Genomic DNA, 21,463 nt, shown 5'->3' on the forward strand with positions numbered 1-21,463 from the left:
GTCACTTCTGTTTCCCATGTTTTTGTCCTCTAGACTGCATAGACTCAAAAGGTTAGACTGATACTAACACAGTTTGGAGATCGAATTCGTACTTCCTGCTACTGGGGAAGAAGGCTAGTGCAGGCATAAGCAAACCTGGGCCCTCCAGGTGGTTTGGACTTCAACTCCCAGGATTCCTAGCAGCCTTAGGCCCCTTCCTTTTCCCCTTAAGCTTAAGCGGCTGAGGGGGAAAAGGAAAGGGCCTGAGGCTGCTAGGAATCCTGGGAGTTGAAGTCCAAACCACCTGGAGGGAAGGCCTAAGTTTGCCCATGGCTGGTCTAGAGAGTAGGCCTTAAACTACTCCTTTCTACGCCTCTTCCAGGAAGCCGAGCAAAGGCAGCGTGCGGACGCAGGAAGAGGGATCGTCCCACGTTGCTCCTAGAGGTCAGTCGGCGCAAAAGATACTCTTCTTGCGTTGCAATACAATAACACAGCACTTCAGGGGGTCAGCAGTCTAAAATATCTAGAAAACTTCTTCCAGGTAGTTCTGTATGTTTTTGGATACTTTGAAGCCATTTTAAAACTTATGTCAGCACTTTGTTGTTATGTTGTTTATTCGTTCAGTCGCTTCCGACTCTTCGTGACCTTATGGGCCAGCCCGTGCCAGAGCTCCCTGTCGGCTGTCGCCACCCCCAGCTCCTTCAAGGTTAAGCCAGTCACAATGTCAACCCTATGGGATTTTTAAAAAAAAATCTGAAAGATTTGTTGCTTTCCCTCCGAGGCTGAGAGAGTGTGACTTTTGGGGAGATTCAAACCCTGCTCTCCAAAGTCTGCCATTACCCTACCTACAACATGTGTCTACACTGTAGATCAGGGGTCCCCAAACTACGGCCCGCGGGCCACATCCGGCCCGTCGGAGCCATTTATCCGGCCCGCGCGTGCACGCTTCTCTCCTCCCTTGCCCCGCACGCACCTTTTCCACCGCCACCGCCGAGGAAGGCGCACATGGGGTGAGAAAAAGGCGTGCGCCTTTCTTCCCTCGCCCCGTGGGCAGCTTTCCCACTACCGCCACCAAGGAAGGTGGTGCGAAAGGTGCGCGCCAGGCGAGGGAGGAGAGAAAGGCGCAGGCCTTTTCCTCGCCCCACACGCAGCTTTTCCACTGCTGCCACCGAGGAAGGTGCGCATGGTGCGAGGAAAAGGCCTGCGCATTTCCTCCCTCGCCCGGCATGCACCCTTCCCGCTGCCTTCCTCGGTAGTGGCGGCGGGAAAGCTGCCTGTGGGGCGAGGGAGGAAAGGCACAGGCCTTTTCCTTGTCCCATGTGCATCTTCCTTGGTGGCGGTGGCAGCGGGAAAGGTGCGTGTGGGGCGAGGAAAAGGCCTGTGCCTTTCTCTCCCTCGCCTCAAAGGCAGCTTTCCCGCTGCCTTCCTCGATGGTGGCGGTGGGAAACCTGCCCACAGGGTGAGGGAGGAAAGGCACAGGCCTTTTCCTCGCCCCACACGCAGCTTTTCCACTGCTGCCACCGAAGAAAGTGCGCATGGTGCGAGGAAAAGGCCTGGGCCTTTCTCTCCTCCCTCGCCCCGCAGACAGCTTTCCCGCTGCCTTCCTCAGTGGTGGGAGTAGGAAAACTGCCCACAGGGCGAGGGAGGAAATGCGCAGGCCTTTTCCTTGCACCATGCGCACCTTCCTTGCACCATGTGAACCCTGCACGCACCTTTCTCACCGCCGCCGCTGCCACCAAGGAAGATGCACATGGGGCGAGGAAAAGGCCTGTGCCTTTCCTCCCTCGCCCCACAGGCAGCTTTCCCGCCAGTGCCACCGAGGAAGGCAGCAGGAAAGGTGCGTACCAGCCGAGGGAGGAGAGAAAGGCGCAGGCCTTTTCCTCGCTACGCACACACCTTTCTCGCTGTCGCGGAGGACACAGGCAGGGAGTCCGCATGTGCCTCTCTCCCTCCTCAGTCATTCCAGTGTGAATGACTGAAAGAATACTCTGCAGCCCTGTTGTGGAATCTTTTTTCTTGAAAGCTAGCAATCTCTTCCAACCGTGATTATTACAATGTTGTTGTTTGTTGTTGTTGTTAATGTTGTTGTTGTTGGTCAGGGGTGCTTTATGTTTTGGTGCACAAAGGCAGAAGGGGGTTGGGCAAGATAGCCGAAGGAGTCTCTTCCAACCATGTTTATTATGGTGATATTATTATTATTATTATTATTATTATTATTATTATTATTATTATTATTGGATGGCTATCTGTCAGAGGTGCTTTGATTATAGTGTGCACAAAAGCAGAAGGGGGTTGGAGTAGATGGCCCAAGGGGTTTTTTCAACCCTCTTTATTATTTTTATGATGATAATGATTATTATTATTATTAACATTGAGGCTGTATTTGTTCCCTTTTTGTTTGTTTTTTACTTCAAAATAAGATATGTGCAGTGTGCATAGGAATTTGTTCATATGTATTTTTTTAAAAACTATAATCCGGCCCTCCAATGGCCTGAGGGACTGTGAACTGGCCCCCTGTTTTAAAAGTTTGGGGACCCCTGCTGTAGATAATAAAGCAGCTTGACACCACAATAACTGTATTTACTATATACTATGGGATTCTGTGAGTTGTAGTTTTACAAGGGTTTTGGCCTTCTCTGGCAGAGTGGCTCAGTAGGTTAAACCAGTGATTCTCAATCAAAGTCCAAAAAGTCACAGATATCTATACTGTATAGATATCTGTGACTTTTTGGATTCTATATCTCAATCAAAGTCCCCAGATGTTTTTGGCCTACAACTCCCGGAAATCCCAGCCAGTTTACCAGCTGTTAGGATTTCAAGGAGTTGAATGCCAAAACATCTGGGGACCCACAGGTTGATAACCACTGGGTTAAACCTCAGTGCTGGCTGAACTGCTGACCTGCAGGTTGGGTTGCTGACCTGAAGGTTGCCGGTTTGAATCCACGAGACGGGGTGAGCTCCCGTCTGTCGGCTCTAGCTTGCGGGGACAGGATGGTAACACATCCAGGCGTCCCCAGGGCAATATCTCTGTAGACAGCCAATTCTCTCACACCAGAAACTACTTGCGGTATGTTCTCAAGTTGCTTCTGACATGATACAAAAACTACAAATTTCATAATTCCATAGCAGTTAAAGTGGGATCAAACTGCACTAACTCTACTATGTGGATGCACCCCATGGCAGCTAAGGCTGAGGACCTTGTAAAACTACAACTCTCAGTTAGTGGAGCCCGCTGTAATAAAGGCACTAGATCCTGCCTAATCTTGGAAGGTAGAAACAGACAGCCCTGGTTAGAGCTTTTTGGAAAGGCAGGACCTTTTAGAGATCGTAACCTTTTGGAAAACCAGAATCTCCATAACCTTTTGGAGAAAATGGCATTAACAATCATTTGAAAATAATAACCTTTTGTAAAAGTATGATCTTCCAGAGAAGAGCCAAAAAACTTGTTTGAGTAAAATCTTCTCTTCAGTGGTATATAACCACCGGTACTTGTGCAAGGCAATTTGGTTTCCAGTAGTGAGACTGATAACCTGGTTGTCTCTGATCTGTTAGGAACAGATATAATATATAATAATAATAATAATAATAATAATAATTATTATTATTATTATTATTATTATTTATGTATATTCCGCCCTATCTCCCCGGAGGGACTCAGGGTGGATTCCAAACATAAACGGCAAACATTCAGTGCCCGAACACAACAACAATACACCCATAATAACGAAAATTGACAACCCAATATATAAAAACAAATTACGACTTAACAACTAAAATTAAATAAAAAATGCAATCTGTTATATCAGACATAAAACAAAATATCAAACATCGAACAAAAGCATCAGTTTGTGCCAGTGCACAGAATATAACAGTTCTTCAGAAGTGTTCTTTTCAGTGCCCCAAAATATCTAGTATGTAAAGGTTTTCCCCTGACATTAAGTCTAGTAGTGTCTGACTCTGGGGGTTGGTGATCATCTTAATTTCTAAGCTGAAGAGCCAGCGTTGTCCATTGACACCTCCAAGGTCATGTGGCTGGCATGACTGCATGGAGCGCCATTACCTTTCCACCGAAGTGGTACCTATTGATTTACTCATATTTGCATGTTTTTGAACTGCTAGGTTGACAGAAGCTGGGGCTAACAGCGGGAGCTCACCCCGCTCCCTGGATTCGAACCTCCAACCTTTCGGTCTGCAACTTCAGCAGCTCAGCAGTTTAACCCACTGTGCCACCAGGGGCTCCTCCAAAATATCTACTCGCCCATAAAATATCATGTTTCTATATCATGCTCTCAAGAGACAAAAATAAAGTGGACTCCGTTAAAAGTAACATATTTGGTTTACCCACAACCTTCATGTAGTCAGCATACAGGTATATAACTTGTCAATCCAGTTACAAATGGATCTGAAGTGGTTTCTCTGTGCAGATAACACAGGGCATTTTTATTACAATAAACAGCAACATGAGTTTGCTCTTAACAGTCCCATGGCATCTCATGGAGTCTGTGTTCTACTGGAGTCTGAAGTCTAAAATGAAATCTGAGCTCAGAGCAGTCTCAGATCTGATCATATGGTCTTCAGCCCCTCCAACAACCTCAAGAAATATGGAGTAAATGGAAAGCTACATACCAAAACATAAATATACAATACAGTAAGCAAACAGAATAATATACAAACAAAATAGAGGCTTGAAGAAGGTTGCTATTTCCAACAGTGCTTGGATGGGAGACAACCAATGAATACCAGGTTCTGTGTAGGCTATATTTCAGAGAAAGGGGCTGGTAAAACTACTTCAAAGTGCTCCTTGCCCAATAAAACGCTATCAAGTTCATGGGGCCACCATAATACTTGGAAACTAGACAAGTAGGGTTTATATATCTGTGGAATAATGTCCAGGGTGAAAGAAAGAAATCTTGTCTGTTTGAAGCAAGTGTGAATGTTGCAATTGGTCATCTTGTTTAGTATTGAATGGCCTTGCAGCTTCAAAGCCTGGCTGCTTCCTGCCTGGAAGAATCCTTTGGAGCTGAAAGGCGATCCAATGCTAATCAAGGTGGCCAACTGCAACATTCACACTTGCTTCAAACAGACAAGATTTCTTTCTCCCACCCTCGACATTATTCCACAGACCTCACTTGCTTCGTTTCCAACAGACCTCACAACCTCTGAGGATGCCTACCATAGATGTGGGCAATGCATCAGGAGAGAATGCTTCTGGAACATGGTCATACAGCCCGAAAAACTCACAGCTACCTATCACAATATACACAGCAAAAAGTGTTGTGGCTTTTTTAATATTTAGAAATGTAGTACGGCATAAGCTGTTGTGGTCTCATGGTTTATACTACAATACACTTCTTCAGTCTTTAAGATGGGACAAGGCTCTTGGTTTTCTTGCATAAACTAACAACCAACCCTTGAATAGTGTCTCTTTCATTTACCAGTAGCCGAGACCTGAAACATGAATCACATCTGACAACTCCCTTAGGAAACTTATCTAACAGAAGGAGGTAAAACCATAGTCATGGAAGAACCCCTTAGAAATCATGATATCCAGAAGATTGACAATTATAGGAAATCCAGCAATCAGTTAAATCCTAGTGATGGATAGCTATTCAGCATCTGCTTAAGAACTTATTTAGTATGGGATAGATCAGCACTGTTAGATGGTGCATCTACACTGTAGAATTAATGCAATTTGATGCCTCTTTAACTGCCATGGCCTAATGCTAGGGAATCCTGGGATTTGTAGTTTGATGAGGCACCAGCACTCTTTTATAGAGAAGTCTAAATACCTTGTAAAACTACAACTTACAAGATTCCATAGTATTGAGACACTGCAGCTAAAAGTGCTGTCAAACTGTGTAAGTCAGTTCCATGCTGTCACTTCTTTGTACTGTAATGTGTAGCCAAATTCCTTTTTCTGTCTTCAGTAGAACATGAAAACTATTCATTTCTTTTATTCAGCTTTTAGTAAGGACTAAAGTCTATTTGTTTTGCAAACTACTAGAGGCTTAGCAAAAAAAGAAAAGAAAAAAAGAATGCATTCGCAGAGGATTCTGATTTAGTGACACAAAGTGTGAACTCATTCATGAAGTAAGATCGGCTGTGTTCAAAGGGGCGTCTTATTATCCAGGAACTGTGTTTTAAGAGTTCAACTACATACAGTCGCCTTTGTTTGTTTTCAAAGAAAAGTCCCCCTTCCCCACCAGCTTGTTTGACATGCTTGTGCAAATTCATGTGCTTTTGTAGTAAATGCTGCAGAAAAGATCGGCTAATGTATTAATTTCCAGGGGGATAACCATGTAAGTCTATTGCAGCCAAAAGAACAAAGAGACACATTTTACAGAGCAAAAGCTTTTGTGAGCTGAAACCCACTTTCATCATATGCAAAAAATGTTGCATCAAATGTCAGATTAATATATAGGTAAGTGTGGCATTGTAATAAGTAGGATTATTGTCAATTGAAAGGCAAACAAACAAACAGGGCTGTCCTGTGGAACCCCTTGACCTATCTTCTGGTTCCCATAAATACTATGAGGGTTTTGGATTAGATATCTGGAATTTCACACCATGGACATTTAAAATATAGAAGTAATGCAGTTTGACACCACTTTAACTACCATGGCTCAGTGCTGTGGAATCCTAGGAGTTATTAGTATGGTGAGGCACCAACATTTGTTTATTTATTTATTTACAGTATTTATATTCCACCCTTCTCACCTTGAAGGGGACTCAGGGCAGATCACAATGTACACATACATGACAAAATTCAATATCATTAGAGATACAACATATAGACAGAGACACAGAGGCTATTTAACATTTTCCAGCTTCTGTTTTCATGAGGGTATGCTCAATTCCAGCCACAAGTGGAGCTGTTGCTTCATCATCCACTGTGACATCCGAGTCTTGGAGTACTTCCTCATTCTTCCACACGCACGCTGCTGGACATTTTTTTTATTGTGACATAAATTACTCAAATTAGCCTCCCTGCATAAACAGTCCCTAAATTTTCCTACTTGACAGATGCAACTGTCTTTCGGATTGCTTAGGTAAACAACAAGCTAGGATATTTAATGGTTGGGCACTCAATCCGACCCAGGCTGGTTTCGAACTCAAGACGTCTCGATCAGTAGTGATTTACTGCAGCTGGCTACTAACCAACTGCGCCATAGCCCGGCCCATTGACATTCATTGATAGAAAAGGCTAAAGACCTTGTAAAACTGTAATTCTCATGATTCCATTACATTGAGCCATGCCAGTTAAAATGATGCAAGCTGCATGAATTAATCTACAGTGCAGATGCAACTTTTTCATAACACACAATTATATGGCTGTTATTCCACTTTAACCACCTAAGTAATCCTGCCATTAAGTCATTTTCTGCATTGGCCTTGGCCTCAATGTTGACGTCAATCTCTTGTTGCTGATGGTGTTGGAGAGGGGATTTTCATTCATTAGAAGCTCACAGAGATGTTTGAAGAGTATAGAAGTCAAGAAAGTTTAGTCAAAAAGGAGTTCAATCTGAGTTGACATATCCATGGTCTAATGTGAGTACTGTACTTTAAGTCTTATATAAAAAAGAACCATCCCCTTCTCAGAGTAGAATTGTGAAAGGCAAGAGAGGTTAGTCTGTCCCAGGAGAACCTAAAAGAAACACTGAGCTCCTCTTTTAGTCATGGCACGACTCCTGGCCTTTTTGAATGCCCGGGTAGGGAAATGACAGCAGTGGCCATGGATGGACACTTGACTTATTCACAGGCCATATCAACATCCACAATTTTGGACACAAAACCTTCCACTTATACATGAAGCTGATTTATACAAGAGAATGTATGGTAGATATAAAGGTAATATTGTTCATTGTAATATTTTTGGGACTCATGATAATGGTGTGATGCAGCAGCTTAAAAAGCCAATGTGATTTTGGGCTGCATCCACAGGAGTACAGTGTTGAGATCAAAAGTCATAGTCCCACTCTACAGGTCTCTACAGCCAACTACAGACCCACCGCCAAGACTCTACACTTGGAAGGCAATCATATTCGGTCACGATGGGTTCACCTATGATGATGAGTCCCACTCTATTCTGCTTTGGCCAGACCTCACCTGGAATACTGTTTCCAGCTCTATGAGGAACAGCTTTGGGAGCTGAGTATGTTTCGCTAGGAGAAAAGAAGCTGAGATGGGACAAGATAGTCATGTTTAAACATCTGAAAGGATGACACATTGAGAAAGGGGCAAGCTTGTTTTCTTCTGCTCTGGAGACTAGGACATGGAACAATAGATTCAAATAGCAGGAAAAGAGATTCCACCTAAACATTAGAAAGACGTTACTGGTGGTTAGAGTTATTCAACAACAGAATATGCTGCCACGACATATGGTAGAAACTCCTCTGAAGATTTAAACAGAGGCTGGATGGCCATCTGTTCGGGGTGTTTTGCTTCTGTGTTTCTGCATGTCAGAGGGTTAGACTGTTTGGCCCTTGGGGTCTCTTCCAACTCTATGATTCTATGTTGCACAGTGAAGACAAACCTTGTTTCTGTATGAGGATTTTGAATTTTAGTTGTAGCAAATAACACTGGGCATCTGCTGGTGGAGCAGGACAATTCAGTGGATGTGGGAGAAGGGTGATTTTCCCTTGCTATTGCAGTACATGCGCACCCCAAAACTCTGCTTGTAGAAGAAGTGCTGTGTTAAATTTGGGTCGATGGTAGTTGTGTTTTCTACAGAAAACTCTGTTAAACTCTGACTAAAGATAATCCTATGAGACAGAAAGGGGATGACAGCTTCTTATTTCTGTACAGTTCAAAGTAGGGACTAAGTGAGGAAGATAGATGCTTTAAGAATTATTTGGGGCACTACATTTTAGATTTGAAAAACTCAACAAAATGAGCCTGATTTTAATTATCTCGTTCAGGACATAGTAGAGGGGCAGAGAAAGCACAGCCCATGCAAACCCCGAATTCCCAAAGGCCAAAGTCTAACTCAGTTTCTCATACATATGTTTTTAACAAGGGAATTGTTTGCGTGTGTTTTTTGAGACTGGGTAAGTGAAAGTCATGGATATTGAATCTGTGAATAAGGGGGTTGTACTGTATCTTTCACACAGGCGGGAATAGTTTTCCAGCTGTTCAGATACCCAAATACAGACTGGAAATTTTGTTTGCTCCAAATATTAGTCTTCTCAGTATGACAGTCTGCCTTTCCCTGAATGAATCTGGGTAGCTCTGTATTGTTTGTTTTGTCTTTGAGGCTTAGATTTCTCTCTGTGCTTTATACCTTTAGTGAAATGATGTTTGTTGTACTTTATTGGGCAAGGTTTTTGCAAGGTTTTGTTGATTCTTACTAAACATTAGAAAAGTTTAAAGTTTTTCAAGAAAGCTCACTGAAAATGAACAATGAGGGTGTGCGGGGTTTTTTATATTCAGTATTATATTAGAGTTGACCTAGATTTTGTGCCATCTCAGTGCCAGCTCACATAATGCGTGATTAATGAGTAGCTTCCCTTTTTGGATGCGGGGAGGAGTAGCCTATTTCACTTCATCAGTTATATAGCTAATCATGACTTCTAAAAGGCATTAGATTTCCTAATGGTTTTGGAAGCTGTTATCACAGTTTTGATTTTCAGCTTTTAAGGTCCATGGCATACTTCCAAGCTTTTATAACTATATGTTTTCACCTGCAGGGAAATAGCAGCTAATGAGGAAAAAGGTTTTAGATCAGAAAGATGGCATAGGGGGAATGGGGAGGGGGAAAACCTTCAATCTCATTTACCCCTTTGCACTGCCATCTGAATCGAGTTTGGGAGCTTCATCACTGATTTTTATTTTTGGGGATTTTGTTTTGTTTTCGGTGGCAGGGAAGGGGTGTTTTGTTTTGTTTTTATAAGGGAGACAAATCTGTCCCAGACATTCTGCTATCTTGTCTTTTCACTCTTATCAGCTACTGGGAGGAAATGTGCTAGAAAAAGTAAATCAGAGATCCTTGGGTATTTATTGCACCTTGGTCTAAAAATGGAGTTTGAAAAATAGAAATCTGGTGTATCTTCTTGAGCATCAACATTTTGTTTTCATAAACTTGAATGACACTTACTGAGTTCTGCCATTCTGAAGGAGGATTGATGCCATCTGCAATTTACCCTGAGATAAAACTGGAATAGTGACTGACTTTTACAGTGATAGAAAATATTCAGCACAATTGCTCATCACAAATATATATATCCTCTTGGATCTTGGATTTTGCCTTTGCTTGGATTGAAGCTGTCCTGGACTCCAGAGATCCCAGTCCACATTACTTAAGAAACAGTTGCCGAAAGGAAGAAAAACAGACATAAAGACAATTGCCCGGCACATGTTTCTTATGTTATTTTTAAGCAAAGTCACATCTACACTGATCACTTGGCAGCTTGAAAACGCAGTGTTTAATTCCCTGATGCATATTTCTCATATTATTTTTAACTAAAATGCTTCCCATGATCTTTTTGTCTAGGCTGGAATGGTTCTACCAGTTTTAGAGTTACTACTGTACCAAAGAGTCACTAGAGTAGATTTATTATCCAATTAAAATGTCTACATTTTAGAAATAACTAAGAAATGAATGCCAACCAAATTGGATTAACCTCCATGTGCCCAAGGAATCCAGCCAAATATGATTCCCTAATTTGGCAGTGTATTACAATACAAAAATACCTGTTCATTTTCTGCACTTGGGCTTGGGACCTTTAAGATTCTGCGTGATAGAGAAGAATAACACCTTTTCTCTGCTTCATAGGATATAGGAGGAGCAGTGACTAAAACCATTTTTGCAAAAACATTTAGAAGTGTGGTAGATTGACATAGTTAACCAATACTATCCTCTTACTGGTGATTTCAGAGGTAGGGCTGTATGTAGCTGAAACTTGTGACCCAACAAGATCAGTCCAAGAAATCATGGTTTATAGGGCCTTTATAAAAATGTGTCCAGCCTTACCTTGCTTATTAAACCCCTTTTCCTATAACAGCAGAACCAAGAAACTGTGGTATGATTGCTGCACCAAAAGCAAAATACAAAATCATGGCTAATCAGACTTGTAATGGGCATTTGACTATAAGTGAATCTATATTGTTTTATATTTATGTACCATTTTATGTTATATGCTGCACCCTGGAGTGTCTTTGTGAGCTGCCCCAAGTCCCTTCAGGGAGATGGTGGTGGGATATAAATAGAGTTTATTATTAGTAGTAATATTATACTGTGGAATTAATGCAGTTTGACACCACTTTTACTGCCATGGCTCAATGCTATGGCATCATGGGAGTTTCACAGGGTTTTTAGCATTCTCTGCCAAAAGGTGTTAGTGCCTCACAACAGCTCCCCGGATTCCATAGCATCGAGCCATGGCAGTTAAAGTGGTGCCAAACTGCATTAATTCTCCAGCATAGAAGCACTAAGTTTGCACTTAGTAGCAAAATACTAAAGTTGTGTTTTGGAGGATGTCGGTATTGTTGTGGAATCCATCAAGAGTTATTCGAGTGTTAAAGCTCTTAATAATTTGGACATTTACTGAAGTGTTACTATTAAAGAATTATCTTTTTCTTTCATTCCAGTAATCTTTATTTATTTAAAACAGTTTTTAAATCCTGCCTGTCAGCATAAAACATTTAAGGCCACTAATGCTGTTAGCAATTAGAATGCAATACCTTCGCTGCCACTGATAATCTTTTCTGCAGAGTGGCTTTAGAAATGACAGCATCTGTGTAAATAAAAATGAAATTTTAGACGTTTTCACTGCTGTGTTTATGCAGGAAAGAGCAGCTTCCAGCTTCATACCTAGGAAAGGATGTGTATCGTTGCCAAGTCCATACTTTGGTGAAAATATTAAAGGGAAGCAGAAGTAAAACAGGGAAGTAGCAGATATTTTAGGATGGTAATGTTGGGACAAGAGAATAGTACTTGAAAAAATTTCACGAAGGCTTAGAGTGGCATAAGCTCTGATTCATTTACTTTTAAAAGAGGAATTTGCCAATAGAAATACATGTAGACTGATACACGATTGGGAAACTTTTGTGTGCATTTGGCCATGGTGATCCAGACTCTGGTTACACCCCAAGTAGATTACTGCAACGGCCTCTACATGGGGTTGCCTTTGAAGACTGTTCAGAAACTCCAAATAGTCCAACGGGCAGCAGCCAGATTGCTCATTGGAGCGGCGTACAGGGAGCATACAACTCCCCTGTTGCGCCAGCTCCACTGGTTGTCAGTCTCCTACTGAGCACAATTCAAAGTGCTGGCTTTAGCCTATAAAGCCCTAAACAGTTCTGGGCTAGCTTACCTATCTAAATGTATCTCTCCCTATGAACCATCTTGGAACCACATTGTCTGGGGAGGCCCTGCTCTCGGTCCCGCCTCCTCAGAACCAGCCCGAGGTAATTAAAAGTGGTAGGCAAAAAAATGTGAATTATTGGTCAAAACATCTTAAAGAGCCACTCCACTGAATTACTGGAGTAGATACTTAATTTTTTGCCCATTTAATTGAGGTTTTAGCCTTTAAACTGAAATATATTAAAGTGCTCTATGAGGTTGCTTTCTCCAGTGAAATAAATATTGATGGCTGGCTGGATGACCTGACTGTAAAATGCTTCTTTTAATTGCTCTAATGAGTATGTTTAACTCCTATAGCATTTTAATACTATGTTTGATTCTGGTATAACTACAGTACGTCCTATAGATTTCAAGAATTCTTTCATTGATAGGAAGGAATATAATGGGTTCAGCATTTCACTGATGTTCCCGTCTCTGGCGGAAGAGTGCACAATCAATAGACTGTCTGTCTGGTGTAGTCTTACTGCAAACAAATAGACCGGAACTGGACACATCATAGCCATTTAAGGTAAAATAAATAGGAAAAGAAACATAAGAAAGAAAATAACTTCCTTGCTGGAAACCCCTCAAGAAGGGTTGGGCAAAGTGCAAGGCTTGGGTCACACATCCACACTTCAAGCCTGCTTTTTATGGCCCTTCAGTTCCTTCAGACATCCAGGACTGCTCTTTCTCCAGTCCATCCAAAGGTGAAATGCCTGTCCGGTATACCTTGGTGATCAGCAATTTTTGATCACAATTCCCCATGCACACACTTTGTTTAACAGGGAGGGAACCCTTCTGCTAAAGTGTCTTCAAGCCACTTCTGTGTTGAGGTGGTGAGTTTGTTTGTTTGTTTTTTTATCTATGCATCCCCTGAATGATCATGAGGCATAAAATTGGTTGCTGGGTCCACTGCAATGGCTCACCTCTGCTTTGAAGTATACTTCTGATAGAATACTTCATTGTTTAGAACTGCCACATTCAAAGGCAGAATTGCTATCAAAATTCAGGTGATAAAGCATGAGAAGGAAGAGGAGGAAGAAGAAAACAGGTGGCTGTAATTTTTATTTTTGTGTGTCTTCTAGTCATTTCTGATTTATGGTGACCCTAAGGTGAACCAATCGTAAGGTTTTCTGCGGCTGAGAAAATGACTTGCTAAGGATTCACTCAGTGTGGTTTTATGGTTTCCAGAGTCATAGTCCAGTATTCAATCCACACCATGCTGGCTCTCTGCCTATGTACTTTACATCAGTAGTTTTCAATAGGACTAAAGATGTGGGTGTACTTTTCCTAAACATCTTACCAAAGTTAAATAGCAGCTCCTACCTCTAAGTTCTTTTGCTTAAACTGAGGACCATGCCTCCTTTTTGTTAGGATTTTCTGCGTGATGTTAGGGAAAACTACCCAAAAACAGCAGAGCATCCAAAGTATGCAAAAATAGGATAGTTGTAGTTGAGCATTCAGCTCACAGAAAGCAAAACGTGAAATGCCATGTGGCTGTAAAGAATTTAGAGCTTATGAAGCAAACATGCAGAGTTCTGTCTTTAAAATCACAAAAGGTTTATTTACAAAAATAATAACTACATTTCTTAATAGTAAAGAATTGGGTCCTAGCTACTCTAAACTCACTTTTTCTAGGGTTCAAAAGAGAAGAAAAAATCACCACACACTACATTTCTCCTGATACACAAGCAGAGAAGGGTCTCAATACTCACAGCACACATCAAATGTAAAAGTAGAAAGTTGAAGTCAAAAGGCATGCACCTGCAAAGTATCCGTTATACATAACCAATCAGAATGAGAGCAGAAACAGAAAGAAGAAATAGATACATTCCAACTGTCATTCAGGAGAGGGGGGGGGAGAGAATTTCCATCAGCATGTTCTAAGCTGAATACTCCTCATTGAGGACTGCAAACTTGGACAGTGTGGGTTTGAACACTTTTCAGCCTTTGTCTGTCCATGGTACTATCAACCCAGTGCCCATTCAGATTGGGTTGTTGATACCTGATTATCTGGAATTGCCAATAAATCAAATACAATTACATGAGAATGAAGGAAATGTTGATGTTTCGATGTCACAATAGATTACAATGAATGAGACGAGCAAAAGGGATTTTTGTTTGTTATAATTGTTTCTGATTTGTAGAATAAAAACCATGAAAGCACTCATTGGAAGCCAGTTTTTAATAGGAATGATTCAAATATTAGTTTTTCTTCTTTTTGGTAGAACATTTCCCTCCCATTTTTTTCCCAAGCCATGATTCAAGATAGTTTTAGCATTATTTGCATATGTATGTTATTCCTTTGGCATAGCTGAAAGGAGGATGTTAAAAACTTATTCCACTATCTGTATTTTCTTGTTTCGTTTGAACATATGTTCACAGTTTAGAATGCCTGGACAAAGTTGTGACCACTGGAAGCGCTATTCTAGAAAAGGGCCCAAATAAAGGCACCAGATTCCATCTGATCTTGGAAGTCTAAGTAGAGTCAGCCCTAGTTAGTACTTGGATGAGAAACCACCAGTGAATACCAATTACTATAGGCTATATTTTAGAAGAAGGAACTGGCAAAACCATCGCTGAGTATTCTTTGCCTAAGAAAACACTATGGAATTCATGGGTAGGCAACTTGAAGTCACATATACAGAGAGAGAGAGAGAGACGCATAATTTCAATCTACATTTTATTAGTATTGGTGTCGGCATTCTTATCTATATTTAATCATTTCTTCCATTCTAAGATGCACTTCTTCCCCCTATATATAAACATCACTAAAAATAGGGTGTGTCTTAGAATCTCAGGTGCATCTTATGTATTTTTGGTGGTGGTGGTGGTACTGAAATTAGTTTGTGTCATGCAATCAGTGGCATTTTACAATTGAAGAAATACAGTATTATCATTTAAACATACAAGAAAGGGCAGATGAGTTTTGATTGCAGAACTCGCTGGTTAATTTCATTGTTAACTATTCATGTAAGCAATTATGGAAAGGACTATGTGGGGAAATACTAGATAGTGGTGTATATAGATTGGTTTCAGAAGCTAAAAATCCACTGTGGAATTGTGTATGTGGTGGATGTTGCCTTCAGTTCTTGGCTAGCTACCAATATTTATAGTTCTGTTTTTTTGTTTTGTTTTTTGGGGGTTTTTTGTAAATTCATAGTTGGCCCATCAGGCAAGCCTTTGGCTTTCAGTTACGCATGCATAATTAGGCAAATAAAAATATCATCATGAAAATAGATTTCAACAGCTAAATCTAGATATTCATAAGTATGTTTAGTAAGCTATTATTTGGTATCCTGTGGCTATAGCGGCCATTAGTTTGAAGCTCTGGGATTATTTTAAAAAACATCATAATTAAATATGAGCAACAGAAAAATGAGACATATTTATCTCTTAGTTTTACAAACAGGCAATTAATTGGTTTAAATTATAGTTGGTTCTAGTACCATGGCTTATTTATAGTGTAAATGAGGATTTATTGCTTTGCTTTGCTTCCGGGGATATAGCACTGGCCAAGTTTTGCCATTTCATAATATGTTTGTATGATTATTATAGCTGCTTTGTAGAATGATGAATGAGAGTGGAGTGTCGGGAGACCTAGAAGGTGTTTTTTATTGTATTTTAGATTTATAACACACTTTATGTACATTGGCTCACGTTTAGGGTTATAACAACCTTATAAAACAAACTTAAAACTACTTTTACAAAAAAGAGAGAAAAGAAACCCTTATTAAAATAACTCATACTTGTCTCTCTGCACCAAAAGCCTTTTCACACAATTGGATTTTTGGGGCAATAAATATGATGCTATTTCTAATTTTTTATTGAGTAGTCCACACGTTTTACAACATCTGAGCTTTTCCCCTTAATTAAAAAAGAGTGATTAAGGCAGGAGGCTGCATGGTGTGGAGAAAGGGGATAGGAAAAAGATATTCCACTGTTCTCATTATACTAGAACAGGGGCCATCGATTGAAGCTAAATGTTCGGAGAATGGGAACTGCATACCGTAATTAAAGCAGGGAATTCCTTGCTCTGGGTTGTAGTGATGGCCACCAAACTGCATGGTTTTATAAGAAGATGAATCATATTCATGATGGAATATGATAAAACTGTTGTTTTAGTGTACTGTTTTCGGGCATTGAATTTTTGCCTATTTATTGTAAACCGCCTTGAGTCCCCTCGGGTGGGAAAGGTGGGGTAAAAATGCTGTAAATAAATAAATAAATAAATGTTCCTTTCAGGATGAGAGGAAGTATTCTCCTTAATGTTCGTTGGAGCATGTGAACAGAAGAAGCACTAGTGGACTAGCATCACACATACACATGCTGGAACCAACTCTATTTGCTAGATATTGGCATGCATTTATGCTGTAGTCCAATGTACTTCCACTTGGAACTAGTTGCATGTTTTTTGCGTAGAATATGGACTGTACCAATCACCATTCTGGTTGCAACATGAGACTATAGACTCTGGGTGCATCTACACTGTAGAATTAATGCAGTTTGACACCACCTTATCTGCCATAACTCAATGCTATGGAATCCTGAGAGGTGTAGTTTTACAAGGTCTTTAGCCTTCTCTGCCAATGAGTGCTGATGCTTCACCTTACTACAAATTCCAGGATTTTGTAATATTGAGCCATGGCAGTTTAAGTACTGTCAAAGTGCATTATTTCTACAGTGTACACACAGACAGACAGACAGACAAGCATACATACTTTGACTTTTATAGAGAGAGATAAACCTCTGGCAACCTTATTTTAGGGGTTTTTTTTTGTAAGGTTTATTCAAAGAAGGTTTGACATTGTTAATGTTTCTATCACCATATCTAACAGTAATTTTCTATTAGGAATCATGATACAGTCCCTCATGTTTGTCTTCGCTCCTTCTTCTGCTGGTTCAGAGGGAGTGTGACTTTTCCATGGTCACTGAGTGGATTCTGAGAACTGAGTGGGGATTCAAAGCTTGGTCCTCCAGAGTCCTTCTAAATCACAATGCCATGTTAGTCCTGCCAGTCGCTCATCAAAGTGTAGGTCCCAGGATTCCATGGGATGGAACCATGGTCATTAAAGTGGAATCGTCCTTCTGTACCTGTGTAGTGTGGACACTCGTCACATTACTGTTAGGTGTCTTTGATTGGATAGCACTTCTAACTTGTTCTTCTAACTGTGGCCCTTGGGACCCTCCCTTGAGTCTGCTTTCACATCTGCTCCTGTAGATAACCTTAGACTACGCATGTCAAATGCAAGGCACGCAGGCCAAATCCTGGTTGCCATGTCACTATAGGTGGCCTACAAGGCTTTCAGTACCAGGGCAACATCATTTATACAGTTTTACATTTACAAGCACTCCTTTGAAGGCTACCATAAGGCTGATGTGGCCCTTGGTGAAAATGAGTCTGACAACTTTGCACAGACCATCAAAGCAGGAAAGCGTCCAACTTTGTGAAATCTCTCTGGCTAAGTGACAGGTCTTTAAAATGGGTGTGCTGAAGATATGAACAAGAATTATGCTGTACTATATTTTTATTTCTTTCTAGCATGTAATTATGTTTCATTATAATTTTATTTCTATCCAGCCTGTTAAATAAGCTAAAATTAATTTGTTCTTAATACACTTTTTATTAATGTCGCTCCGCCAGTCCACTGCAGGTCTTCAGTCACTGCAGGAAAGTACATTAGATCTAACTTGGTTTTCAGCCATAATATTTCAAGGCATTTCTTTTTTCATCCACGCAAGATTAATTCTGAAATATTCATGTTCTTCACATAGACTGGATCCTGAGTTCGTCATAAAGTAGACCCATAGAGACCCATGGAACTTCAATTAATTGTGGCTGATTTAAGTCCTACTGATTTCCATGGTGCTGTTCAAAGTACATTTCCCTCCCCCAATATTTTTGATTATTTTTAACAAAAACACACACACACAAAAAGGAAAACTGTGATGTATATGTATACATAAACATACTTAGACAACATGTACATAACTATACAACCTCAGTCTCTAATTACATGTAACTCTAAAACTATCAACATATACATACCAGTAAATTGGTTTTAAAAGTGGATTTCCAGACTCTCTTGTCGGTTTCACTATAATTTAACATTTTCCTCCACTTTATATCCAACAAGTTGTTTACTTCTGCTTGTTTTACCCTCAACAAGTGAATATTCTAATGTTGTATGTCTCCAAACCTGTACATAAAGTTTTCTCCCTTTCCCTCAGATATATATTGATAGAATGGTTCCCATTCTTCTAAGAATGTGTCCAAGTGAGTTATCCTTCAACAACACTATTAGCATTTCCTAGACCCATAGAGACCCATGGAACTTAGTTTAGTTGTAGTTGATTTAAGTCTCACTGATTTCCATGGGGCTATTCAAGGTAAGTTTGAGTCCAGTTTCATCTTCCACCTTCATAGTGTACTTTTGCTGGGGGTTAGTGTGTTTTGAGTATTTCTGAATGCTTGCCCAAACTTTGGAGTTCAGACACATCAGTCTTCCCAGTCTGGTGCCCAAACTTGTTGGACAACAATTTATAGAAGGGCATTAGGTTGGAGAAGGCTGGAAAACAGCAACAAATCAGCAGAGCTTGGTGAGTTATTTTTAGGAAGAATAAATAAAATGACATGCTGAGGCCATCCATAACCAAGTAGTGTCAAGACACAACTTAGCAGTGTCAAGACATGTTGGAGCCATCCATAACTAACCAGCGCTCAGCTGTGGGTGGCTTCGGCATGTCATTGTCATTCTTCTCAAACATAACTTTCCACATTAGCAACATCTTCCAAGTTTTTATCTTATCAGTCCTAGAGATTTCTGCTAGAGGAGCAGCAAAGGATTATTGGATCATGATCTAATTATGATCTACAATTCTGTTAATCTGATTATGAATTCTATGTGCTTGTTAAGCAGTAAATATTTCTCATCTGATACATACCCCAGAGCCAGGATTGTGGTTGGACTTTTCACATTTACAGACAGTGGGTGGCTCTTATTAACCTTGTAATCAAATTGTTGAATTTATGCCAATGTAGACATATATCATAATCCATCATGCAATTAAGTAAAATTGAGTTCAATAGTAAAAGAAAGGCATGAAATAAATGTCATAATAATTAAATTACTTTAAAACGTCTAAATTGGACTTAAGTATTTATATGTTTTAAGTTTTGTATAATGTTTTTATTGAATATTTAATTAACGGTGTTTTCTGATTTTATTAAATTCTGTTTTAGGCATTGAATTTTGCCAATTTTTGTAAGCCGCCTTGAGTCCCTTCAGGTGAGAAAGGCGGGGTAGAAATGCTGTAAATAAGTAAATAAATAAATAAATAAATAAACATCTACTGAAATAAGTGAGCCTAAGACGATTACAATGGGCATGGAAATGTTATTTACTCCTGTGCAAACACTTCTTAAATGGCACATATGCAAGAAGCACAGACATTATGGTTGGGTTGCATAGACAATACAACATTACAGCTTGAAAAAGTATGCATAGCTTTCAAAATAGCTTTTAAAAATCTTTCTGTAAAATACTTTTAAATAATTTTTTTCATACCGGGGGAAAAAGACTTGCTTAACACAAATCCAGCAATGAAATTTTCCGTGTTTTAATTTACTGTTGTTATTGTTGTTTTAAAGTAAAACCCACAAGGTAATTTGCAAGCTTTTAAGTCACATTACAGAGTTAAATAATCTTGTCTATATTTCACGCTTTGCTGCAGGATGCATTAATTTAACATGTCAGCAAAGTACGGAACTGGTTGTTTATTAAAACAATTTTGAAGAACGACCAACATTTTATGCCAAGCAATGCAGCAAGATTAAGAAAGGTTCAAAGCACAGTACTTTGTATTCTGCTAATACTGGGTAATTCTTAGTGGCATGTGTCTGCTTGAAACAGTGTAATGTATTTATACCAGCGTTTGTGTTGGTGAATTTAAAAGAGGCATTACAGCAAGGAAATGTAATGTACATATTAAGCAGTGTTTCTTGTGCTGCGTTAAATTATGCCTGCCTTGTGGTAAACCCTGTGCTTTTTCCGCTCAGTGCTGAGGGAAAAATTGATTTATAATTGCATTTATATTTCAGATCTTATCATTGGAACATCATTGTGATCTGATGACTGTCTAGTGATATATAACTTATGGATGGCAATTAAAACATACTATGCCTGTGATTGCAGAGGAATGTTTATTGTCTTGACAGGGCAAAGATGTTCTGGATTCAGGGCTGGACGCAACAGCTGGCAAAATGCTCAAGACCACTACGAAGACTGCTGTCTGAAGCAAACAACAATTTACCTGTGTTAACCTTGTTCACAAAGGTAAATAGGCTGTTTTGGGTTGTTGTTTTTTAAAGTTATTTAGATGGCCCAAAAGACAGATTTGGAAACCACAGTTTTCAATTAAGCATAATTCACTATCAGCAGCTGTTTGCCAATAGGCAGGGTTTTTTTTTCCTTAAGAGGATTCAGAGGCAATGAACACACTAATAGCATGAAAGCTTAAAGATTTTATTGGTAAACCACAGAATAAGATTACAATGCTTTCATTCCTTCTGTTGTTAGGAACTCCTTAGAGAATTACAACAGATGGATCCATGGAGGTACTGTAGTTAGCATGTAACACTTTTATCGGCCTCAGTCTACCCAATGTACTTATGCATAAGTCTAAAAGATTTAGAAAAAAAATCATCCTAGAAAACCTGGGTTGGCCTATCCATAGGTCAGTGTGAGTACTGTACCTTAAATCTCATAAAAATGGAACCATCCCCTTCTCTGGGTAGAGTGGTGAAAGGCAAGAGCTTAGTCCCTCCCAGGAGATCTTAAAAGAAGCACCAACTCTCTCTACTCACTCTGTTGTGGCACTGCTTCTAGCATTTTTGAATGTCTGGACAGGGAACTGGTAGCACAGAGACTTCATTGATGCTTTCCTCTAGTCACAAAATGATCCTCAACTTATCCTCTGGGTCATATCAAATTTGTAATTTTGCTCCCCAACCCTGCCCTTGAGTTATACATGAGGTCAACATACATGAGTATATTGTTCAAGGATATTCTTGAATGTGTTTACCATGTTTATTTTGATCACATCTGGCTTCAGCAAGGTGGATATTTTTTTTCATTGTCAATG

The 21,463-nt window shown here is 40.0% G+C and overlaps 1 protein-coding gene across 1 annotated transcript in view; it reads left to right on the top strand.

Moving 5' to 3' along the window:
- The first annotated feature begins 239 nt into the window (after window positions 1-239).
- Window positions 240-21,463, top strand: part of c2h5orf63 (chromosome 2 C5orf63 homolog) — a 29,610-nt gene continuing 8,386 nt past the window's right edge. The window contains exons 1-2 of the mRNA XM_003216407.3: window positions 240-423; window positions 20,538-20,655. Coding sequence (XP_003216455.2) covers window positions 20,545-20,655 — 111 coding nt within the window. The 5' untranslated portion in view covers window positions 240-423; window positions 20,538-20,544. The remainder of the gene's footprint in view (window positions 424-20,537; window positions 20,656-21,463) is intronic.

This window comes from Anolis carolinensis, chromosome 2, assembly GCF_035594765.1.
Source record: "Anolis carolinensis isolate JA03-04 chromosome 2, rAnoCar3.1.pri, whole genome shotgun sequence".
Classification (NCBI taxonomy): Eukaryota; Metazoa; Chordata; class Lepidosauria; order Squamata; family Dactyloidae; genus Anolis; species Anolis carolinensis.